This window comes from Numenius arquata, chromosome 1 (assembly GCF_964106895.1).
Source record: "Numenius arquata chromosome 1, bNumArq3.hap1.1, whole genome shotgun sequence".
Classification (NCBI taxonomy): Eukaryota; Metazoa; Chordata; class Aves; order Charadriiformes; family Scolopacidae; genus Numenius; species Numenius arquata.
Genome location: NC_133576.1, coordinates 139,707,175 through 139,725,912, shown reverse-complemented (window position 1 = coordinate 139,725,912; position 18,738 = coordinate 139,707,175). Strand labels below are relative to the sequence as shown.

General features: G+C 57.9%; 2 protein-coding genes across 2 annotated transcripts in view; both read right to left on the bottom strand.

Moving 5' to 3' along the window:
- Nucleotides 1-3,829, bottom strand: part of ARHGEF17 (Rho guanine nucleotide exchange factor 17) — a 39,467-nt gene extending 35,638 nt beyond the window's left edge. Inside the window, exon 1 of the mRNA XM_074152978.1 lies at nucleotides 845-3,829. Within this exon, the coding sequence (XP_074009079.1) occupies nucleotides 845-3,829 (2,985 nt within the window). The remainder of the gene's footprint in view (nucleotides 1-844) is intronic.
- Nucleotides 3,830-7,737: 3,908 nt separating this feature from the next.
- P2RY6 (pyrimidinergic receptor P2Y6) lies at nucleotides 7,738-16,375 on the bottom strand. The gene is made up of 3 exons (XM_074157238.1): nucleotides 16,211-16,375; nucleotides 14,845-14,847; nucleotides 7,738-8,773 (listed from the first exon to the last, which is right to left on the bottom strand). The coding sequence occupies exon 3, from the start codon at nucleotides 8,728-8,730 to the stop codon at nucleotides 7,738-7,740; it is 993 nt and encodes a 330-aa protein (XP_074013339.1). The 5' UTR covers nucleotides 8,731-8,773; nucleotides 14,845-14,847; nucleotides 16,211-16,375.
- Nucleotides 16,376-18,738: the final 2,363 nt, after the last annotated feature.

The window sequence follows — 18,738 nt, the reverse complement described above, 5'->3', positions numbered from 1 at the left end:
CCCCGTGGGTGCCGGCGCTGCTGTGCCGCAGGAGGAGGTGGCGCTTCCAAGTGCTTCCCGGCACAAACACCCGGAGCGATGGGAACCCAAGTCCAGCTTCAAACAACAGCCGAGCGGTCGGCAATGCCGGAAACCCACCCCCAGGAAAGACCCCAAAGCCAACGGCCGCGCTTCGGGGTGGACAAACCCCCTTTACATCCCCCAAGCAGCATTAATTCTTCCGCAGACAGGACAAAACTTTACCCGTTGATAAAATAGTTAGTGCGTGCACAGGAATATTTCTTCCCCTTTTTCCCACGCTGCCAGCACGACAAAGTAAATGGTCCCAGGCAGAGGGATGGCGATTTTTTTTTGGGGGGGGGGGGGAAATGCTGATTTGTTCAATAAGGGGTGTGACATGGGGAATCCCAAGCAAAAGGACCATTTAAGCCCTCCCCGCCAAGAAAAAGGCAATTTTTGGTTCAGCATCTTGGGGCCGGCCAAGAGCACACCCATTTACTGGGACCTTACATAGCATTGCTGGGAGAGGCTATATATAAATATAGCGTATAATATATGTCTGTAAAACCACCTTCCAGCAAAGTTTGGTGCTATTGAACCTGAAAACTGCTTCTTCCCACCCAAAAGTCGCCTTTTTACTGGGGAGGTCACTCCTACAAACAAGAGTTCATCCCCCTGGGACAGCCGGAAAGGGCTGGGAAGGCTCTTGGCCATCCGGCAGCACATCCGCAGATGGGAACTTGTCCCCAACAAGGGACATGCAAGGGACACCCAAAGCCACCAATGCTCTGGAAGGGTCATGTACCCTGTGAAACGAAGGTTTTTAGGATGGATGGGCACTCACCACCTGGGGCTTGGTCCTGGGGCTGTGTTCGTCGGGTGGTCGTGGGCACCGGGGCAGCCGGGGTGGCGGGGCAGCGGGTGGAGAGCGGGGTCCATCCCCAGGACCGGGGGACGCGTCACCTGAGTTGAGGGCCAGCATGTACCGCTTGGTGACATCCTCCAGCGAAGGAGGTTGGAGGGTTGGGAAGGATTTGCCGGGTGAGCGGCCAGCAGCAGGTGCAGGGAGGTGGCTGTGGTGGCCGGAGGGGATAAGCGGCTCGGGGACGGTGATGGGGACAAAGGTGGCAGGCTCGCTGGTGTGACGGACGTGCTTGGTGGCCGGGCGGCTCTTGGTGAGGACGGCAGGCGTTGGTGGTGGTTGGTTTTCCTGGTGAGCCGCGCGGTTGGAGCGCTTCTTGGAGCTGCGCCGGGCGATGCGAGGGGACAACACATCAGCCAACTTGGGGTCAAAGCCATAACCGCGGCCGGTGCCCGGCGCTGCTGGTTGTGCTGAGAGGATGGGCTCGCTGCTGGACGGTGGGATGCTGGGCTCCAGCTCGCTGATGGCCTCACCGGGACCCTCAAAGGCACCGGCCGGCAGCTCACCGCGGCGGCTGGGGTCGCTCAACGACTTCTTCTTGATGGTCTTGCCGTTGCCCTTCTCATCGATGAGCTTAGCCATGGCGCCGGGCTGGCTGACGATGGTTTGGATGAGGCTGCTGTAGTCCCGTGGCCCATCGCTGCCAAGTGACAGGTCGCTGCCCGCGCTGCCTGCGCTGCCGGCGATGGCGGCGGGTTGGGGGATGCCCGCCTTGGTGCTCAGCGAGCCCAGGAGGTTGCTGTCAACGGAGAAATTCTTCGCTTCCTCTGCCACCGAGCACCTCCGGTGGGGCATGGGGTCGCTCAGGGAGCGGTAGGGTTCGGTGCCACCCTCGCTGCCTCCCTCCATCCCATTGGCACCCGCCGAGGGGAACTTACGTCGGCGCCGCAAGCTGCCAGGGGTGCTCGGTGTCTCAGATTTGCCAGCTGGAAGGTCTTCAACCACCGCTGTCGGGTGAACGGGCAGTGGCATTTCGGTGTCACCGGCTGCCGGCCCAGCATTGGGCAGCGTCCAGGCGTCCACGGATTCATGCAAGTCTTGGAAGGGCATCCCCACAGGCTCTGGCTCTGTGACGATGCCCTCGTCCGTCACGCTCGACTCGTGACCCGACAACTCCTCCACAGATTTCCTGCGAGCGAGGTTCTCCTCCAACTCCACTTCCTTCAAACACCGCGTGCTCTCCGCCCGTCCCTGAAGGGTCACATCTGTCGTTCCTGTCGGTGCAACCACCTCGGCGCCCTCCACACCTCCACTGTCCTTCTGCTCAATCGTGAAGCCGTAGTCCTGCTGGGAACCCATCCTGCTGATCTTCTCAAAGACCTGCCTCGCCTCCTGGATGTACTGGTCCTGGATGACCATGGGGAGAGCATCCTCATCCCCTCGTGGTCCCCCATCCAAAGCCACCTGGTCCTGGCTGTCGGCGGTGGCCAGGAGGAGCTCGGAGGAGCTCTGCTTCATGGTGCTCTGTAGGAAAAGCCTCCGCGCCCCCGATTTTTCAGAGCAGGTGAAGGACTTGGCTCGACGCAAAGTGGCCGTCAGGTCCTTGAGCGTTGGCCGCTCGCCCGGCGCCCAGCGGTTGGGGGGCTGAGCGGCGCCACGGCTGCCCGGGGAGGAGTTGGTGATGCCGGAGCAGCCATCGGAGCCCACGTCAAGGCCAATCCTCACCCCTTTCTTCTTCACCTTCAGCTCCGAGAGGTCTGATTTGAGGAAGCTGAGGAGCGTCAGGGTCTCGGTGGCAATGTCGGGGTTGGACAAGGACTTGCGGTGCTTGGCCCGCTCCGCTTCCAACCCCGGCTGGTGCAGGCTCTCACTCCCAAAGTCCGGTTTTGCCTTAGCCGTGCCCTGTGGCAGCTTGGGACGGACACGGACGGATGGCTGTCCCCACGCCAGGCCATCACTCGTCCCAAAACTGGGGGATCGATAGATGCCATAACCCGCCTGGAGAGTCCGTCCTTGATTGGGCCAACAAATCCCAAACTGTTCCTCTTCTTTCAGGGTCTCTGTGCTGGAATAACGACTGCTGCTCCGCGACCCACCGGGACTGCCGAAAGGCAGGATGTTCACTTTGGAGACACGGGCCACCACAGGCAACGGATGACGGGGGACCACCCTCCCGCAGCCTTCGGCCTCGGCATCGCCGCCATCCGCCGAGCTCTCCCAACCACCGCTCTCCTTCTTCTTCTTCCGGGCGGCGCGGTGACGGTGGGCACCGGTTTGCCCTTCGCCTTCGCTGCCCGATGAAGCGCGGGGGGAACGGGATGCCGCTGCTTCATCCTCCCCGTTGGAGCGGGGTGATGGGGAGGAGGAGGGTGGTTGCGGTCGAGTCGAGTTATGCCAGGAATGCGGGCCGGGCTCCGGCGGAGCTCCGCGGGGAGAACGGAGAGCCGGGTGCGGGACGCGGCTGCGGGGTGGAGGCGGAGGGGGAGCTCCCCGACCGCTCCCGGTTCCACTCCCGCTCCCAACCCCGCTCCCGTTCCCCATCCCGCTCCCGTTCCCGTTCCCATTCCCGCTTCCCCCCGCAGATTGCCGGCAGCTTTCCCCGAAGAGTTTCCGCATCGCCGGGACGCTGGGCCAACGCGGCGGCTCCGCGTTTAACCCCGGGCCCGGCGGCGACGACGACGGCGGCGGTGGCGGCGGTGGAGCAGGGGACGGCGGTTGAGCCCCGGCATGAACCGGGCCCGTTGGCTCCGGCTCGGTAAAACGAAGCGAAAGCTGCCGTACCGAAGGGGCCAGGCTGCCAAAAGCCCGGCCCGGTTGTTGCTCCGCGATCGACGCTGAAACTTTCCTACCCGGGAAGAAGAAGAAGGAGGAGGAGGAGGAGGAGGAGGAGGAGGAGGAAGGCGGGGAGGAGGCGGGCAGGAGCCACCGACCCGCCGCTACCCCCCGACCGCTGCCCCCCTCCGCCATTGTCTGCCCCCCCCCGCCGCCTCCGCCGCCTCCGCCCGCCCCCCGGCCCCGCCGCCGCCGCGCCCCGGCCCCGGCCCCGCCGCAGGCACCGCCCGGCCCCGCTCCTCCTCCGGGCTGCCAGCGGGCTTCATCCCTCCCGCTTTGTTTTCTCTCTCTCTCTCTCTCCCCCTCTTTTTTTTTTTTTTTCTTTTTTTTTCCTTTTTTTCTTTTTCTTTTTTTTTTTTTTGGCTTTTCCTCCTCCCTCACCCCCCTGCTTTTTTATTTGTTGCATTCAAATAAACTTTCCTCCCCGGAGGCGTGGTTTCCTCCCGCAGAGGGGGATGGTTGGAGGTTTTGCCCTTTTTTATTTATTTAATTTTTATTTTTTAGTTTTTTAGGTTTTTTTTGGGGGGGGGGGGGGGGGTTGGGGGAAAGATGAAGGTGGCCGCAGAGCTGCCCTCCCGCTCCCAGGCTGAGCAGGAGCACCCCACATCCCCCCCGCATCCCTCATCCCCTCCCCATCCTTCTCCCCCTACCCCCCTACCTCGCATCCTTCACCCCCTCCCCATCCTTCTCCCCCTATATCCTCCCATCCTTCATCTCTCCTGCATCCTTCATCCTCTCCCCATCCTCTCCCTCCCTCCCCCAGATCCTTCATCCCCCCCCCATCTTTCATCCTCATCCCTCCCCCTCATCCTTCATCCCCCCCGCCCCCACATCCTTCATCCTCTTCCCTCCATCTCCTCCTAGTTTTTGGGGTGTTTTTTTTTTTTTTTTTAAGGGGAAAACAGGAGAAGTCAGCAAAAATTTGGGTGCCAGCGACAGATCCTTCCCCTTTCCTGTGGCTTTCTCCGGCCCCTGCTTTGCCAGTCATCTCGGGGAAGGCAGAACACCTTGTTCCCAACTTGCAAAGAGCTCCGGCAACGCACCACCCCGCCAACAGACTTTCTCCTGGTTTTTCAGCATCGCTTGTCAGCGCTTGCTATTTGCAGCTCGTAACCCCCTTTCCCCCAAGACAACGGATTTATCGCTGGGGATGTGAAAAAATGAAGGTGGCTGGAGGGTGGTTGATGGGTTGAGCTGGGGCCTTGGCTGCGCGGATGGGGCTGGAGAGGTGTCCTGGCCACGTAAAGGACATTGCTGCCTCTGTCCCAAGGGCACAAAAAAAACCTGGTGGTGATTAAAAAAAAAATCCAACACCCTCCGTAAATGCATTTTTCAGGACCTAAAAAGTGCCTCCGGCGATGCTGTGAGATGCACTGCCCCAGCAGGTATTCCTTCTCCATATCTCCCTTCCCTCCCTCCACCCTCCTCCCCTGGTTCCCCCAGGGCTAGGTGTCTCCCAGCCATAAGGACGATGTCCCCATGGTGTCCCCACAGTCACCTGGCCTTCAGGATGGGATTTTGGGAAGAGCTACACATTTCGTCACCTCTCGGTGCTGTAAGAGCTGGTCCTCAGGCTGTTGGTGTTGAGCATCTCGCAAGTGAAGGAGTTGTTTTGAAGCACCCACCCCATCTCTAAGGCACCTTGTTGTGCCCATCGCCCTGGTTTTTAGGCCTGGTGGTACCAAGGGAACTGCTGACAGGACCCCAAGCCTGGGTGGGACATGATCAGACCCAAAGTGAAAAAATGAGCGAGCTCCATGTGCTTCCTACCCTTAAAAACACTCAAAATTAATGATTCCACCATCAGGAACCTCATTGGGGTGTCCTGAGGCTGCTGGATGTCACTGCCTGAGCCCACACTGTCCCTGCAGCCACCACCGGCCTTTTTGGGACCTACTTATTTTTTTTCTCTTCAAAGCTGTGTTGTGGTTAAATCTTGGCTGGCCACCTCGTCCCATGGATACGATCCGGGCATGGGGTGGTATGACGGAGCAGGGCTTCTCCATGCCTCCCTGGAGCTGGGTGGGCACCCACAGACCCAGCTGAATCTCTCCAAATCTGAATATTTTGCGCCCTCTCCTGGGTCCAGATGGTGTGGCCTGCTGTCTCCCACCCTGTCACCCTTCCTTTTGTCTGCAAAGAGCTGGGGACACTAGGGTGGGATTGTCCCACCGGCCACCACTCTCTCAGCCCCCAGCATTTTGCCCTTCTATTGTGGGACCCCAAAAATACATCGGAGGAGATTTGGGCACAGATGAACTCTGGCCAAGGGGAAACTCCAGGGCTGGTTCTGCCTCCTCCATCATTTTCTGTGCTCCAACCCAAAGCTGTTGGCACCATGCATGGTCCTCCCCACCAGGACACGGCCACCGCCCCTGTAAAACCAGGTGGCTTGAGCTAACACCATCACAGGATCCCTCTCCATTCCAGCCCACTGAGATGCTGAGATCTTTGAGCATCATCCAAGAGCTGATGACCACCCTGGGCACCCTCCTCATCCTCGCGACAGAAAGGAGCCACATTGGGACCACCAGCCCTGGGTGCTGGTGAGGTCCTTGGATGGCCAGGTACCCGAGGAAGATGCCACACACTTGCGGGGAGCAAGTTGGGATGAAGTCACGCGCTTGGCCGGGTGCAGGAGGGATGCTCATCCCCAGAGATTTGAAGCAAATTACTTAAATCAACTTAGATGTGATTATTCCACATAGACAACCTGCGATAAATGCAGCGAAGCAATCATCCCTATACATATATAAGTATGTAAACTATATGTACATACATACACTATAGATACATACAGTGTATTTAGGGTGGAGAATATCCGCACCATGTAGCCTCCTCTGGGCTACAAACCTTCCCCTTCTTGGATGTATTATATGCACGTATATATAGTGGGTATATATATGTGTACATATCCATCTGAAAAAGGGGGACACACACACATTTATTCTATACATCCTATATGTTAAAGAAGACTCGCAGAGCGATTAGTGGTACATCCACCCCACGCCGTGGAAGCAAATCCCTCCTTGCCGGGAGGAAACAACGTCCTGCTGGAGGCTGCAGGGAGCAAAGCTCAAGCCCCAACCCAGTGTGGGGTTGGTGGCGAGGCCAAGCCAACGGTGGAACACGTGGTGACATGGCCGAGGACACTGAGTAGCTCAGTGGCATGGAGTTTCCTGACTCTTGGCATTGTGTCCGGGTGTGCCAGCTCTGATTTTGGTGGATCCTAGTCAGGAGGTAACAGCAGGACGTCGAGGATGCCAAGATGGGCCAGATTTGGGGTGCTGGACTAAGCAGGGAGCTGGACCTGGGTGATGCTGAGGGTCCCCAAGCAGGTGACACACTGCTGGCTTGTGTCTAACCCAGCCTGTGGTCATCACTTAGAAATCCAGTCCTTATATCCCCCTTCCCGGCTCCCAGTCTGGCCAGGGATGCTCTCCCACCTTTTTGCAGCACCAGTGTCACCGGTGGGCCCAAGTCCCTTACTGGCCTGTCCCCATTCCAGGGATTGGAGGATATGGATGTTCCAGTATTACCCCCAAAAATGTCTGTGACACTGATCTTGAGCTGGAGAAACTCACAGGCCCATATTCGCCGGATGGGTACGAACTGAGCCAAACCCTCCCCAGCCTTCACATGGCCCCATGAGGGAAGCTTTAAACAAGAAGGGGGAGAAATTGTCCCCCAGCAGCTCTCCCTGAGCCAGGGACCGTGTCCTCCACAGTCCCACTGTGTTCTCCATGGTCCCACCAGTGGTTTTTATTGCATTGGTGGCTTGGACACCAAGGAAACATGGTGCTAAGCTGCTCAAATCAAGCAACAGAGCTAGAGACAGGACACGATCTGTGCCATGATGGGGTTAATACTGTGCTGCTGCAGGCTGGAGATGGGATGAAAGTGCTGAAAGCTTGGGAGATGCCATCCTTCTGTCCTCCAGCATGTCCCCAGCTGAAGCCATCTCTGCTCTGTGGAGCTTAAAGTCAAAATTGCTCCATGCAATTGGTGTGTCCTGGTGTCAGTGAGGTGACCCTCATCTTCGCCTAGGAGCCATAGGTAACGCAATTGTCATGTCGCCACTTGGAGCTCATCTTGTCAAGGAGGTACCGGGTGCTCTCACGAAACTTGCGTTTGGTGAAGTAGAAGAGGATGGGGTCAAGGACACTGTTCATGCTGGCGAAGGGACGCGTGCACTTGTAGGCGATGGCAAACGCCTGTAGAGCCGGGCAGGGCAGGCTGGGTGAGGAACGGACGATCAGGTAGATGGTCTTGGTGAGGTGGAAGGGAAAGAAGCTGATGGAGAAGACGATGACCACGATGATGATCATACGTACAGCTTTGTCCTTCCTCTTGTGCACCGCCAAGCCGATCAGCTCATCCTTCTGGCACAGGATCCGGGCCATGCTGCAGTAGCAGGCGAGGATGGCCACGAAGGGCAGCAGGAAGCCGGTGACGGTGAGGGTGATGCCATAGGGGAAGTAGGCAGCAGAGCGATCGGGTGGGCTCAGGTCGTAGCAGACAGTGCGGTTCCTTTGGGTGCCGGTGGAAGCGAAGACGAAGGTGGGCAGGCACTGGGCGATGACGATGAACCACACAGCAGCACACACCAGCCACGTCAGCTTCTTCCCCTTCTTCTTGTGCCACGAGGCCAAGGGGTGGCAGATGCCCAGGTACCGTTGGACACTGATGCAGGTGAGGAAGAGGATGCTGCCGTGTAGGTTGGTGTAGAACTGGAAGCGGACAAATTTGCAGGTGAAGTCCCCAAAAGGCCAGTAATCCTTCTGGGTGTAGTTGTAGATGAGAAGCGGGAGGGAGCAGACATACAGCAGGTCGGCCATGGCCAGGTTCAGCATGTAGATCATGGTGCGGCTGAGCGCCTTACGGGCCACCCAAATCTGCCCGATGACCACAGCGTTCAAGGGCAACCCCACCATGAACACCACGGAGTAGACTAGGGGCAGCAGGACCTGCTTGAACTCCTCGTGGAAGGTGCATGAGTTTCTCCCAGCCCCTATGAGGGCTGTCAAGTTGGCCATGGTGGTGGTCCACCACCGTCAATGTCCTCTCTGCTGGTGTGGTCTCTCAGCAGTGCCTGTCAATGACAAAGGGGATGGTTGGTGACTTGGCCACATGGTGTCACACCCACCCTAACATGATGAACCTGGACCAGTGTGTGCGACCCCATAGCCCCATCCTTCTGTGTTGGGGCAACCCCTGGTATCCATACAGGCTGGGTGATGAAAAGATGGAGAGCAGCCCTGAAGAGAAGGACGTGGGGACATTGGTGGATGAGAAGATCAACATAAGCCGGCAACATGCCCTGGCAGCCCAAAAAGCCCCCCACATCCTGGGCTGCATCCCCAGCAGAGTGGCCAGCAGGGCGAGGGGGGGGATTCTGCCCCTCTGCTCCGCTCTGGGGAGACACCCCCACCCCAGTGCTGCCTCCAGCTCTGGGGCCTCAGCACAAGAGAGACATGGACCTGTTGGAGCGGGGCCAGAGGAGGCCACGGAGATGCTGGGAGGGCTGGAGCCCCTCTGCTGTGAGGACAGGCTGAGAGAGTTGGGGGGGTTCAGCCTGGAGAAGAGAAGGCTCCGGGGAGACCTTCGAGCCTCTTCCAGTCCCTCAAGGGGCTCCAGGAAAGATGGAGACAGACTTTTTAGCAGGGTCTGTAACGATTGGATGAGGGGTAATGGCTTTAAACGAAAAGAGGGAACATTCAGACTATATCTAAGGAAGAAATGTTTTGCACTGAGGGTGGTGAGACCGTGGCCCAGGTTGCCCAAAGAGGTGGGGGATGCCCCATCCCTGGAAACATTCAAGGCCAGGTTGGATGGGGCTTTGAGCAACTTGTTCTAGTTGAAGATGTCCCTGTTCATAGCAAGGGGGTTGGACTAGATGGCCTTTAAATGTCCCTTCCAACCCAAACCATTCTGTGATTCTATGATTCTAAACCACGATGATGGATTTAAGGGTCCATCAGGAAGGTGAAGGTGGAGAGAGTGGGACTGTGTGGGATGGTGGCACACGGGACAGTGTGGTGGCCATGATCACCACCATCTCAGCTCCACTTTCCCTGGTGCTCGCACCCCACAGAAAGGTTAGCACAAGGCCAAATCACCCTCATCCCGGTGCCAGAGAGGAAATTGCGGCATGGTGTGCCGTTAGCTGCCGTCACGGCTTCCTGCTCCTCTGCAGGGGGTGCCAAAACCCTTCGGCCAGTCACCCGAGCCGGCTGCGTCCCCTGAGTTTCAGGAGATGCCACCTGCACCGAGGCCAGCATAACCCACAGATGTTTTGTGGTTACTTTCATCCAGGAATTGGGACCGGTGACACTCTGACCCCAGAGTTTTTCGGTCTTGTGGGCTAAGAGAGCCCATCCACGTGGCCTCTGGGCTGCTCTGAGCTGGAGAAGCGGTCACCTGTCTTTCTCAGAGGCTGAGACTGGTGTGAAGGACACGGTCCCACAGCATGAAGAGAGACCCCTGACCCCAGCCACATCACTTGGCCAGATCCTTGGCCATGCCACCCATGGGTGTTACACAGGCGTGGGCAAAGCTGCTCCTCCTTCCTCCTCTCGCTTCCTCCATCTCCTACAGACTCGTCTGCCGTCCCAGTTGGTGGCATGGGGGTAGCACTGGCTTCCTCTTACATGTCCCGGCACCTGATGGGGACGAGCTTGCCTGGAAATGGGGTGGCCGGTGTCCCCACACAGGCTGGGAAGGGAAACTGAGGCAGGGAGGGGGAGTGGCCCAGCTCCAGTCAGGTCTATGGGGCAGAGGGGACCAGAGGGGGACACATGAGTCCAGGGGCCATCAAGTTAGCTCGTACCACCCTGGTGACCCCATTTTGGGTCTTTGGGGATTTACCAGCCCCAGAACCCAGCCCAGCCCAGCCGTGGGGTCAGGCTTGGGAGAGCCTTGCGGGGGGAAACCAGTTGGCGGGGTGCAGATCAGTTGGTGGGGTGCAGATCAGTTCCCCCCCCAACCCTCTCTGATGCTGCATAACCCTTCTACCCCCCTGACACCCCACTGAGCCCCCTGCACCCCACTGAGCCCCCTGCCACCCCACTGAGTCCCTCTAGCACCCTACTGACCCCCCCCCCCCAGCACCCTGCTGAGGCCCTCTGACGCCTCACTGAGCCCCTCTGGCACCCCACTGAACCCCCTGCACCCTACTGAGCCCCAATGGCACCCCACTGAACACCCCTAGCACCCCACTGTGCCCCCTTGCTCCCACTGTCAACCCAGCTCCAGGCAGTCCCAGAACCCACCTCCACCACCTCCAAGCCAATAAGCGCCCCATGTCTGTGACCTCCCCTATCCCCTGGGACCCCCCAAACCTGTTCTGGGACCCCAAGTCAGGGCAGCACCCATCCCAGCCCCCACACTGGGCACCCACAGGAGCCTCTGTCATCCCACGGGTGCTCACGGGAACACCACTGTGACACCGGGGACACGTTGGCCAAAGATGTGGGTGACCTGGGAGCGCGTCTTACCTCCTGGGGTGGCAGAGGGTGGCAGGGGGTGGCACAGAGTGCCACAGGGTGGTGGGAACCGCTGCTCTTCCCAGTGCAGCCGTGGGGTCCTGCGCTCGCCCCATTGAGCAACGCTTCCCTTTTCCACCCAACAGCAGCAGCCTGGGGCGATGGGGAAGAGAAACCTGGGTGACAGAGTGGGCACAGTGCTGCGTGGCATGGCACTGGGACACGGCAATCCCAGGCACAAATCCAGGCTAGGTGGAGAACGGATGGAGAGCAGCCCTGAGGAGAAGGACGTGGGGGTGTTTGTGGATGAGAAGCTCAACATGAGCCGGCAACGTGCGCTGGCAGCCCAGAAAGCCAACCCCATCCTGGGCTGCATCCCCAGCAGCGTGGCCAGCAGGGCGAGGGGGGGGATTCTGCCCCTCTGCTCCGCTCTGGGGAGACCCCCCCAAGTGCTGCCTCCAGCTCTGGGGCCTCAGCACAGGAGAGACATGGACCTGTTGGAGCGGGGCCAGAGGAGGGCACGGAGATGCTGGGAGGGCTGGAGCCCCTCTGCTGTGAGGACAGGCTGAGAGAGTTGGGGGGGTTCAGCCTGGAGAAGAGAAGGCTCCGGGGAGACCTCTGAGCCCCTTCTAGACCCTCAAGGGGCTCCAGAAAAGCTGGGGAGGGACTCTTGATGAGGGAGGGGAGCCATAGGACGAGGGGGAAGGGTTTTAAAATGAAAGAGAGGAGATTTAGATTAGATACCAGAAAGAAATTCTTTGCTGTGAGGGTGGTGAGAGCCTGGCCCAGGTTGCCCAGAGAAGCTGTGGCTGCCCCATCCCCGGAGGGGTTCAAGGCCAGGTTGGATGGGGCTTGGAGCAACCTGGTCTGGTGGGAGGTGTCCCTGCCCAGGGCCGGGGAGGTTGGACTAGATGAGCTTTATGGATCCCTTCCAACCCAAACCATTCCGTGGTTCTATGTACTGCATGGCATGGTACTGCTTGGCACGGCACCGTGAGCACCGCATGGCACTGCATGGCAGGGTGGACACTGCGCTGCGTGGCACTGCGTGGCCGCACTGATGTGACATGGCAGGGCACAGCCCACGCCAGCACCTCCATCACGGCTCCACACCTCGTACATACATCCCCATCCCCTACACACGTACATGGGCCCCTATACACACATATGCAGATCCTCTATGCGCACACAGACATATGTGTGCACACTCCTATGTACGCGTCCTACATGTGTGCACAGACACGCACCCCCCAGGCACCCACACTGCGCCCCCTAAAGAGCCATACCTTGACACCAAGGGACATCCAGATCTGGCAAATGCCACCAGGGCTGGGGATGTGCCCTGGACCCAGCTCGGGGATGCCTGTATGCAATCGGCTGAGGCCACCAGATCTGTCAGCAGGCTCATGAATTTTTGGGTCATTTCCCCCATTTCGGGGTCTTTCCCTCCATTTTTGACTCCTTCCAAGTGTGGCCATCTGGGACACATGCTTGGGACAGGGATAGGGAGGGCTCCTGAGATGGTGGCACCAAGAGAAGGAAGATGCTCTTGTTGCCTCGTCCTCTCTCGCCACAGCCACACAAAGGAAACTGAGGCACGATCAGTGGGGTTTGAAGGAAACCATTGTGGTTCACGCTTCATTTTAACAGGTTTTCTCACCAAAACACCCCTGAAGCGGGTGTTTGGAGGGAGTGCTAAGGGACATGCCCAAGGCTACACAAGCTATCGGTGGCAGAGGGCAGTCACAGCCAGAACTGAGCCAAAGATACAATGAGCAGCTGAAAATCAAGGGTCTCCTCCTCCCAAAAAAGTGGTAAATGAGCAAAAATCCTCTTTGTAAGAGGGAAATGGGGCACTGAACCCCAGTGCTGTCAGGCTGGGAGGGAGAGGAAAGTTGGAGGAAAGGAGGAAAAATCCCTCCCAATCCCAGGAAAAACCCCTGCACCGAGCACAACCTTTCTATTAGACACCGGAGAATCCCCACCCCACTCTACCCACTGCCTGCAGCCACCCGTAACCCTGTAATCGCAGCCTGCCAGCGCCCATAAATCACCACTGTTTCCAATTAACGAAACCACATCAAGACACTCAGCCTCATCCTGCTGCTGTGCCCGGGTCATGATCTGGCCTGGCGGATTATTCCCAAATTCCCCTTTTTCGCCCCAAAAAACCATCAGAGGAATCCCCGCCAGTCCTAGAGGTCATGGGGTGGGCACCCTCCGTGCTTAGCCTCCCCAAAAAGCAGCCATCCATGGGATTACGGAGACCAGGTCCGTGTGCCCTGACACCCGGGTGATGGGCACAGGGAGAAATCCATTGCGAAACGAGACTTGCAGGGGGGAAAAGGGGTTGCCCTGACGCCGCGGTGACGGGCAGCAGGCGGAACGCGACTTGCAAGGGGCGGAGGGGGGGGGGGGGAAGGGGTGCCCGTGTTTTTGGGGGTGCTCTGTAGGATGGGGTCACCCTTATCCCGTGGGTTTAAGGTGCCCGAGAAGGAGGAACTGGGTTAAGAAAGAGAAGTGGGACTGCTCTGCGGCCGGACGGGGAAAAGATTAAAAATAATCACTGGCTCTGCTCACCAGTGACCACAAGCTTCCTCCAGCATGTGCTGGTGCAGCTTTGCCCTCCTCCAACCCCTTTGCTTTCAAACCGTCTCGTGCAAGCCCTTCTCCGACGAAATTAGCTTCAATTAATACCCCGGCATTAATGTGAAGAGGGTGTCTGCAAGTTCGCTCCAGCGGGAAAATATTTTGGCTGCTGATACCCTCGAATAGGATATAAGGGAAAAGGTTCCCTCCCTTGGAAACCTTCCTCCTTGGTTTGTCCTGCCCTGGGAGGAGACCGTGGTGGGGACATCTTGGTGGCTTGATGGCAGGGCTGGGATGGTGGAGACGGAAGCGAAAGCTCCAGCTCAGCAGATTTCAAAGGGGATGAAGGAAGGATGCTACCGTCCTGCGTGTCGCTTGGCTGAAGCCACAACATCCCTGTCCCCAAACGCCTCCTGGCTGGTCTCAAAAACATCTTCAGGTGCTCGTGGACGTGCCCCACCTGCCCCAGGGTGGTTGGGGACCAAGGCTTGGGTGTTTTAAGGGAAATCTCCACTTATTGAAGTCTGAAGGTGTAATGCTGTGGCCAAATCGGGCCCGAGTGGCATTTTTGGGTGCTTAACATGGACCTGTGGAGACAGGGTGCAGGGACTGTCACTCTGTCGATGCCTGGTGGCTCTGCCACCAATATACTCTGTCCTTGGGTGATTCCCTTCACCTCCCCATGCTTTGGTGCCCCATCTCTAAAATAAATCGACATCTCGGGGATGCTCTGAGCGACCCGAGCAGCATTTTCCTGCTGGAAATGGGAGATGCTGGGGACAGGGGAGTGCAATGAGTTTCCCTGGTCTCAGCTGGCAGTAACAAGGCTCCGGCTGGGCTTGTGTAAACCCGTTCATATATACACACAGACATATAGGCACATATACAGCCACATGTTCACCCATATGTACACACATATGCATAAACGTATATATACGAGCATATAAACCTTTCCATAGAAATATACCTCTGAATTTCACTGAATTTTTAGAGTTGGAAGGGATCATAAAGATCATCTAGTCCAACTCCCCTGCTGAAGCAGGATTGCCCAGAGCATGTGTCTATACATAAACATACCCCCTCTATACATAAATATACCTTTATGCATATATACCTCTCTTTGTATCTATACCTCTATGCACAAATATACCTCTATACATATATATACAAACATATATGGCTCTATACACACATGTATACACACATGTATACCATACATACATTTCTCTATGCATATACATAGAAATATATATGTCTCCACACACACACATATACAAACTTCTACACCTATATACACAAATATATGTCTCTGAGCTCATGGACTCACACACATGTATATACATAGCTCTATCCATATATATACGAATATATTTATACACGTCTACACACACATGCTCATATATACAAATAGATTTATACTTCTGTACGTATGTATGTACATATACATATAGATAATATCTCCATCTGACTTAATGCTCTCTGGATCTGACCCCATCCTCTCCAGTTCTTCCTCATCCTGCCCAGTTTGGTCGGACCCAGGTTGGGTCCAATCCTGCCTGGATCAGTCTCACACGCCTGGGTCTGATCCCGTCCCGTCCGTCCCCATCTTTCCCAGTTTGGTCTGACCCTCGGGTGTCATCCTGAATTGGTTTTGTCTGACGTGTTGGAGCCCGATCCTGCTCGGTCTGAACCTTTTGGATCTGATCCTGCCGTGTTTGGTTTGATCCACTCAGGTCCCATCCTGCCCGCTTCGGTCTGGCTCTGCTGGGTCCCATCCTGCCCGGTCCAACACCATCCTGCCTGATTCCCTCTGCCCTCTCGGGTCCGATCCTGCCCAGTCTGGCTCCATCCTGCCCAGTACGGTCTGACCGGCTCAGCTCTGATTCTGCACCATTTGATCTGACCCACTTGGGGCCCATCCTGCCCAGTTTGGTCTGACACTGTCGGGTCCCATCCTGCCCAGTTTGGTCTTACCCTCTCAAGTCTGATCCTGCCCGGTTCTGAATGACCCGCTCGGGTCCCATCCTGTTCGGTTTGATCTGAGCCTGATGGGTCCCATCCTACCCGGTTCCGTCTGACCCTCGGGTCTCATCCTGAATTAGTTTTCCTGACAAGCTCGGGCCCGATCCTGCCCGGTCTGGCCCCATCCTCCCCAGTCCGGTCTGACGCTTTTGGGTCTGCTCCTGCCCGGTTTGGTATGACCCATTCAGGTCCCATCCTGCCCGGTTCGGTGTGATCCTGTTGGGTCCCATTCTTCCCAGTCCAGCCCCATCCTTCCCGGTTCACTCTGACTCTCTCGGGTCCGTTCCTACCCGGTTCGCTCTGACCCTCTCGGGTCCCGTCCTCCCCGGTCCAGCCCCATCCTGCCCGGTTCACTCTGACCCTCTCGAGTCCCGGTTCGGTTGGTCCCGTCCCCCCGTCCCCGTCCCCCCCCCCCACGTACGCGGCACTTACCGGCAGCGGGATGCGCCCGGGCGGCAGCAGCGCTCAGCACCCGGGGCCGCCCCGCTGCCGCCCGCCGCCAGCCCCGCTCCGCCCCGGGGCCGCCCCGCTCCGCCCCGCTCCGGCCCCCGGCACCTGCGGGGGCTGGGGAAGGGTCACAGCTGGATTGGGGGGGGGGGGGGAAACATCTGGGCTGGGGGACCGAAAGCTGCCTGGAGGGGGCTGCCATGCAAACATCTGGCCTGGCATCATGGGCAAACATCTGGAGCGAGTGGGGTGGGAGGGGGCATCCAACGACCTTTTCGAAAAGTGGGATTTACAGGGGTGGGATGCTCCTGCACTGGCCAACAGCTGGATTGTCCTGGCCAGAGGTTGGGAGCTGCTGAGGGGAGCAGCTGGGTGTTGGGGACAGGGTCTCCCCGCGGCACCGGGTCTCAACTGAAGGGGTTGGTGGCTTCTGTACTCATTAACCAGGCGGTAAAGCCTCCGCGCTTCCTGAGCAGGGCTATTAAAGAGCAATAAGGAAAGGAACCCGGGGGGAACGTGTCGGGTATGAAAGGGCCAATGCATAAACAACCCAGGGATGCCAGGACCTATGCAGGATGGAGGGCTCGGCCCTTCATTTTCCTGGAAGCCCAGTTTGCCCTCCAAAATTAATCCCTTCCTTCTTTTTTCAGGGCTCGTGATGGGTCTCGGTGAGGGTGGAGGGGAAGGAGGAATCCAACCGTCATCACCTGGATGACGGAGCACCATGTGGGGGGCTCCCCAGCATCATTTCGTTGAGCGATGCACCCCCGGAGCTGGCACCCAAATATGAGGAGAAGGGTTTGGGGCAGAGGCTCGGCTGCAGGGTGCGGGATGGGGAGACGGAACAAGGCGCTGCAGCCCATCTGCATCCTGCCGGCGCCTGCACTACGGCGGACAACGCGGGCTTTCATCGATCCTGGCGCAAGCCCGCGACCAAGCCAGGCAGCAGGGCCACGGGGGAGACGGGCTCTGGCGAGAGCAGCCAGGAGTATTTACAACCACAGCCAGGCTGGAGCCGTCACCCTCATCCCGGGGCTGCCCAGGCTTGTGGGGTTGAGTTGGCGATGGCTCGGTGCCCTTGTGAAATTCCCCGCTCCCTCAGCCGCCACGGGGAGAGGGAAACTAGGGGGGGAAAAGTGTCTTTCCCCAGAGTAGAGCAGAAAACACGCCTTGTGCAAACAAGCCCAGCTGCCTGCGATGGGGAACCCAGAGCTTTCCGCAAGCATCCGGGGAACTCAGCCGAGAACGGACACAACTCACTCCTCCAATGAGCCACCAGCGAGAGCACTTCTCCCACCTCCAGCGCTGCCTCCGTCTTCGGGGCAAGCTCCGAGCTGATGGAAAGGACCTGGTGTCCTCCTCCTTCCCGGCACGGGCGGGTGTCCTTGCGGGTCCCCAAGGTGAACGCCTCGTAGCCAGCTGTCCCGCTGTGGGGACACTGTAAATAGTGGAGGGAGTGTTAAAAAAAAAAAAAAAGAAAAAAAAAGAAAAAAAAAGAAAATAGCGGCTGCTGGCTGCCTGCCAGCCCCAGCCGCCTCTGCTGAGCCTGGCAGCCGGACCCATAGCCCCCAGCCCAGCCCCACAGCACCTGGAATAAAGGGCAACCCTCCCCCCCCCCCCCCCCCCCCAAAAAAAAAAAAAAAAAAAGACATTTTGGGGGTTGAGCAGGGATGGGAGAGGGAAATTTGGAGGCAACGGTGGGGCTAAAAAAAGAGACTTCAAGCAGGGCCTTGTTTTTACACCTTTTTTTTTTTTTTTTTATCCATGCAAAAGGCAGACGAAGCACATTGGGAAAAATAATCGGGGAAAGGGAATAGCCCGGGTTCCTCTTGCAGTCTCACCGATTGAATTAATCCCTGGCAAACAGGCCTGGCACGGGTGGCTGGTTTTGGCCTCACGAGACTCTTTGGTCGCCTGGTTTCCCTTCCTCCGGCTGGATGTTGCCAGTAATCGCGTTAGCGGCTGATTGCAGGCGACCTTTGCTGCTGCTGCTTCCCAGGGTAATTACACCTTTCCCACCGGGCTCCAGGTTTCCAGTCGCCGGCGGGTTGCAGCGGGATGCCAGGATGGAGAACGGAGCATCCGTGGTGGGGGCCAGGGAGGCACCTGGGAGCCGGGGCCATGCTCCTCCAACCGATGCGAAACTCTTGTTGAAGGCGAAAAACAGCATTTTTCAAATGCTGAAGCTTTGCGAAGGCCTCGGGGCAGGGATGTCCCCACCACCAGACGCCGGACATCCCCACGGGGATGGTCCTACAGGGCTTTCAGGTTCTCCCCCAACCCAGACATACCAAGGACACAGGCTGGATCCCTCCTGCCTCGGGCTCCGCCACGGCTCACCAGACCGGAGACGTCTTGCATGAAAAATTTCGTTACTTCTAAAAGCTATTTATAATGGAAATGAAGTTAATTTCTCATGTCCTCCAGACAACACCAGCCTGACGGGGTGGGGGACCTGGTAGAGCTTGCTCATGAGGAGGTGACATTTGATAGCAACTTTCT

Bases quoted from the DNA above. Each gene is read 5' to 3' on its own strand.
- P2RY6 (XM_074157238.1), bottom strand. From the start codon at position 8,730: ATGGCCAACTTGACAGCCCTCATAGGGGCTGGGAGAAACTCATGCACC.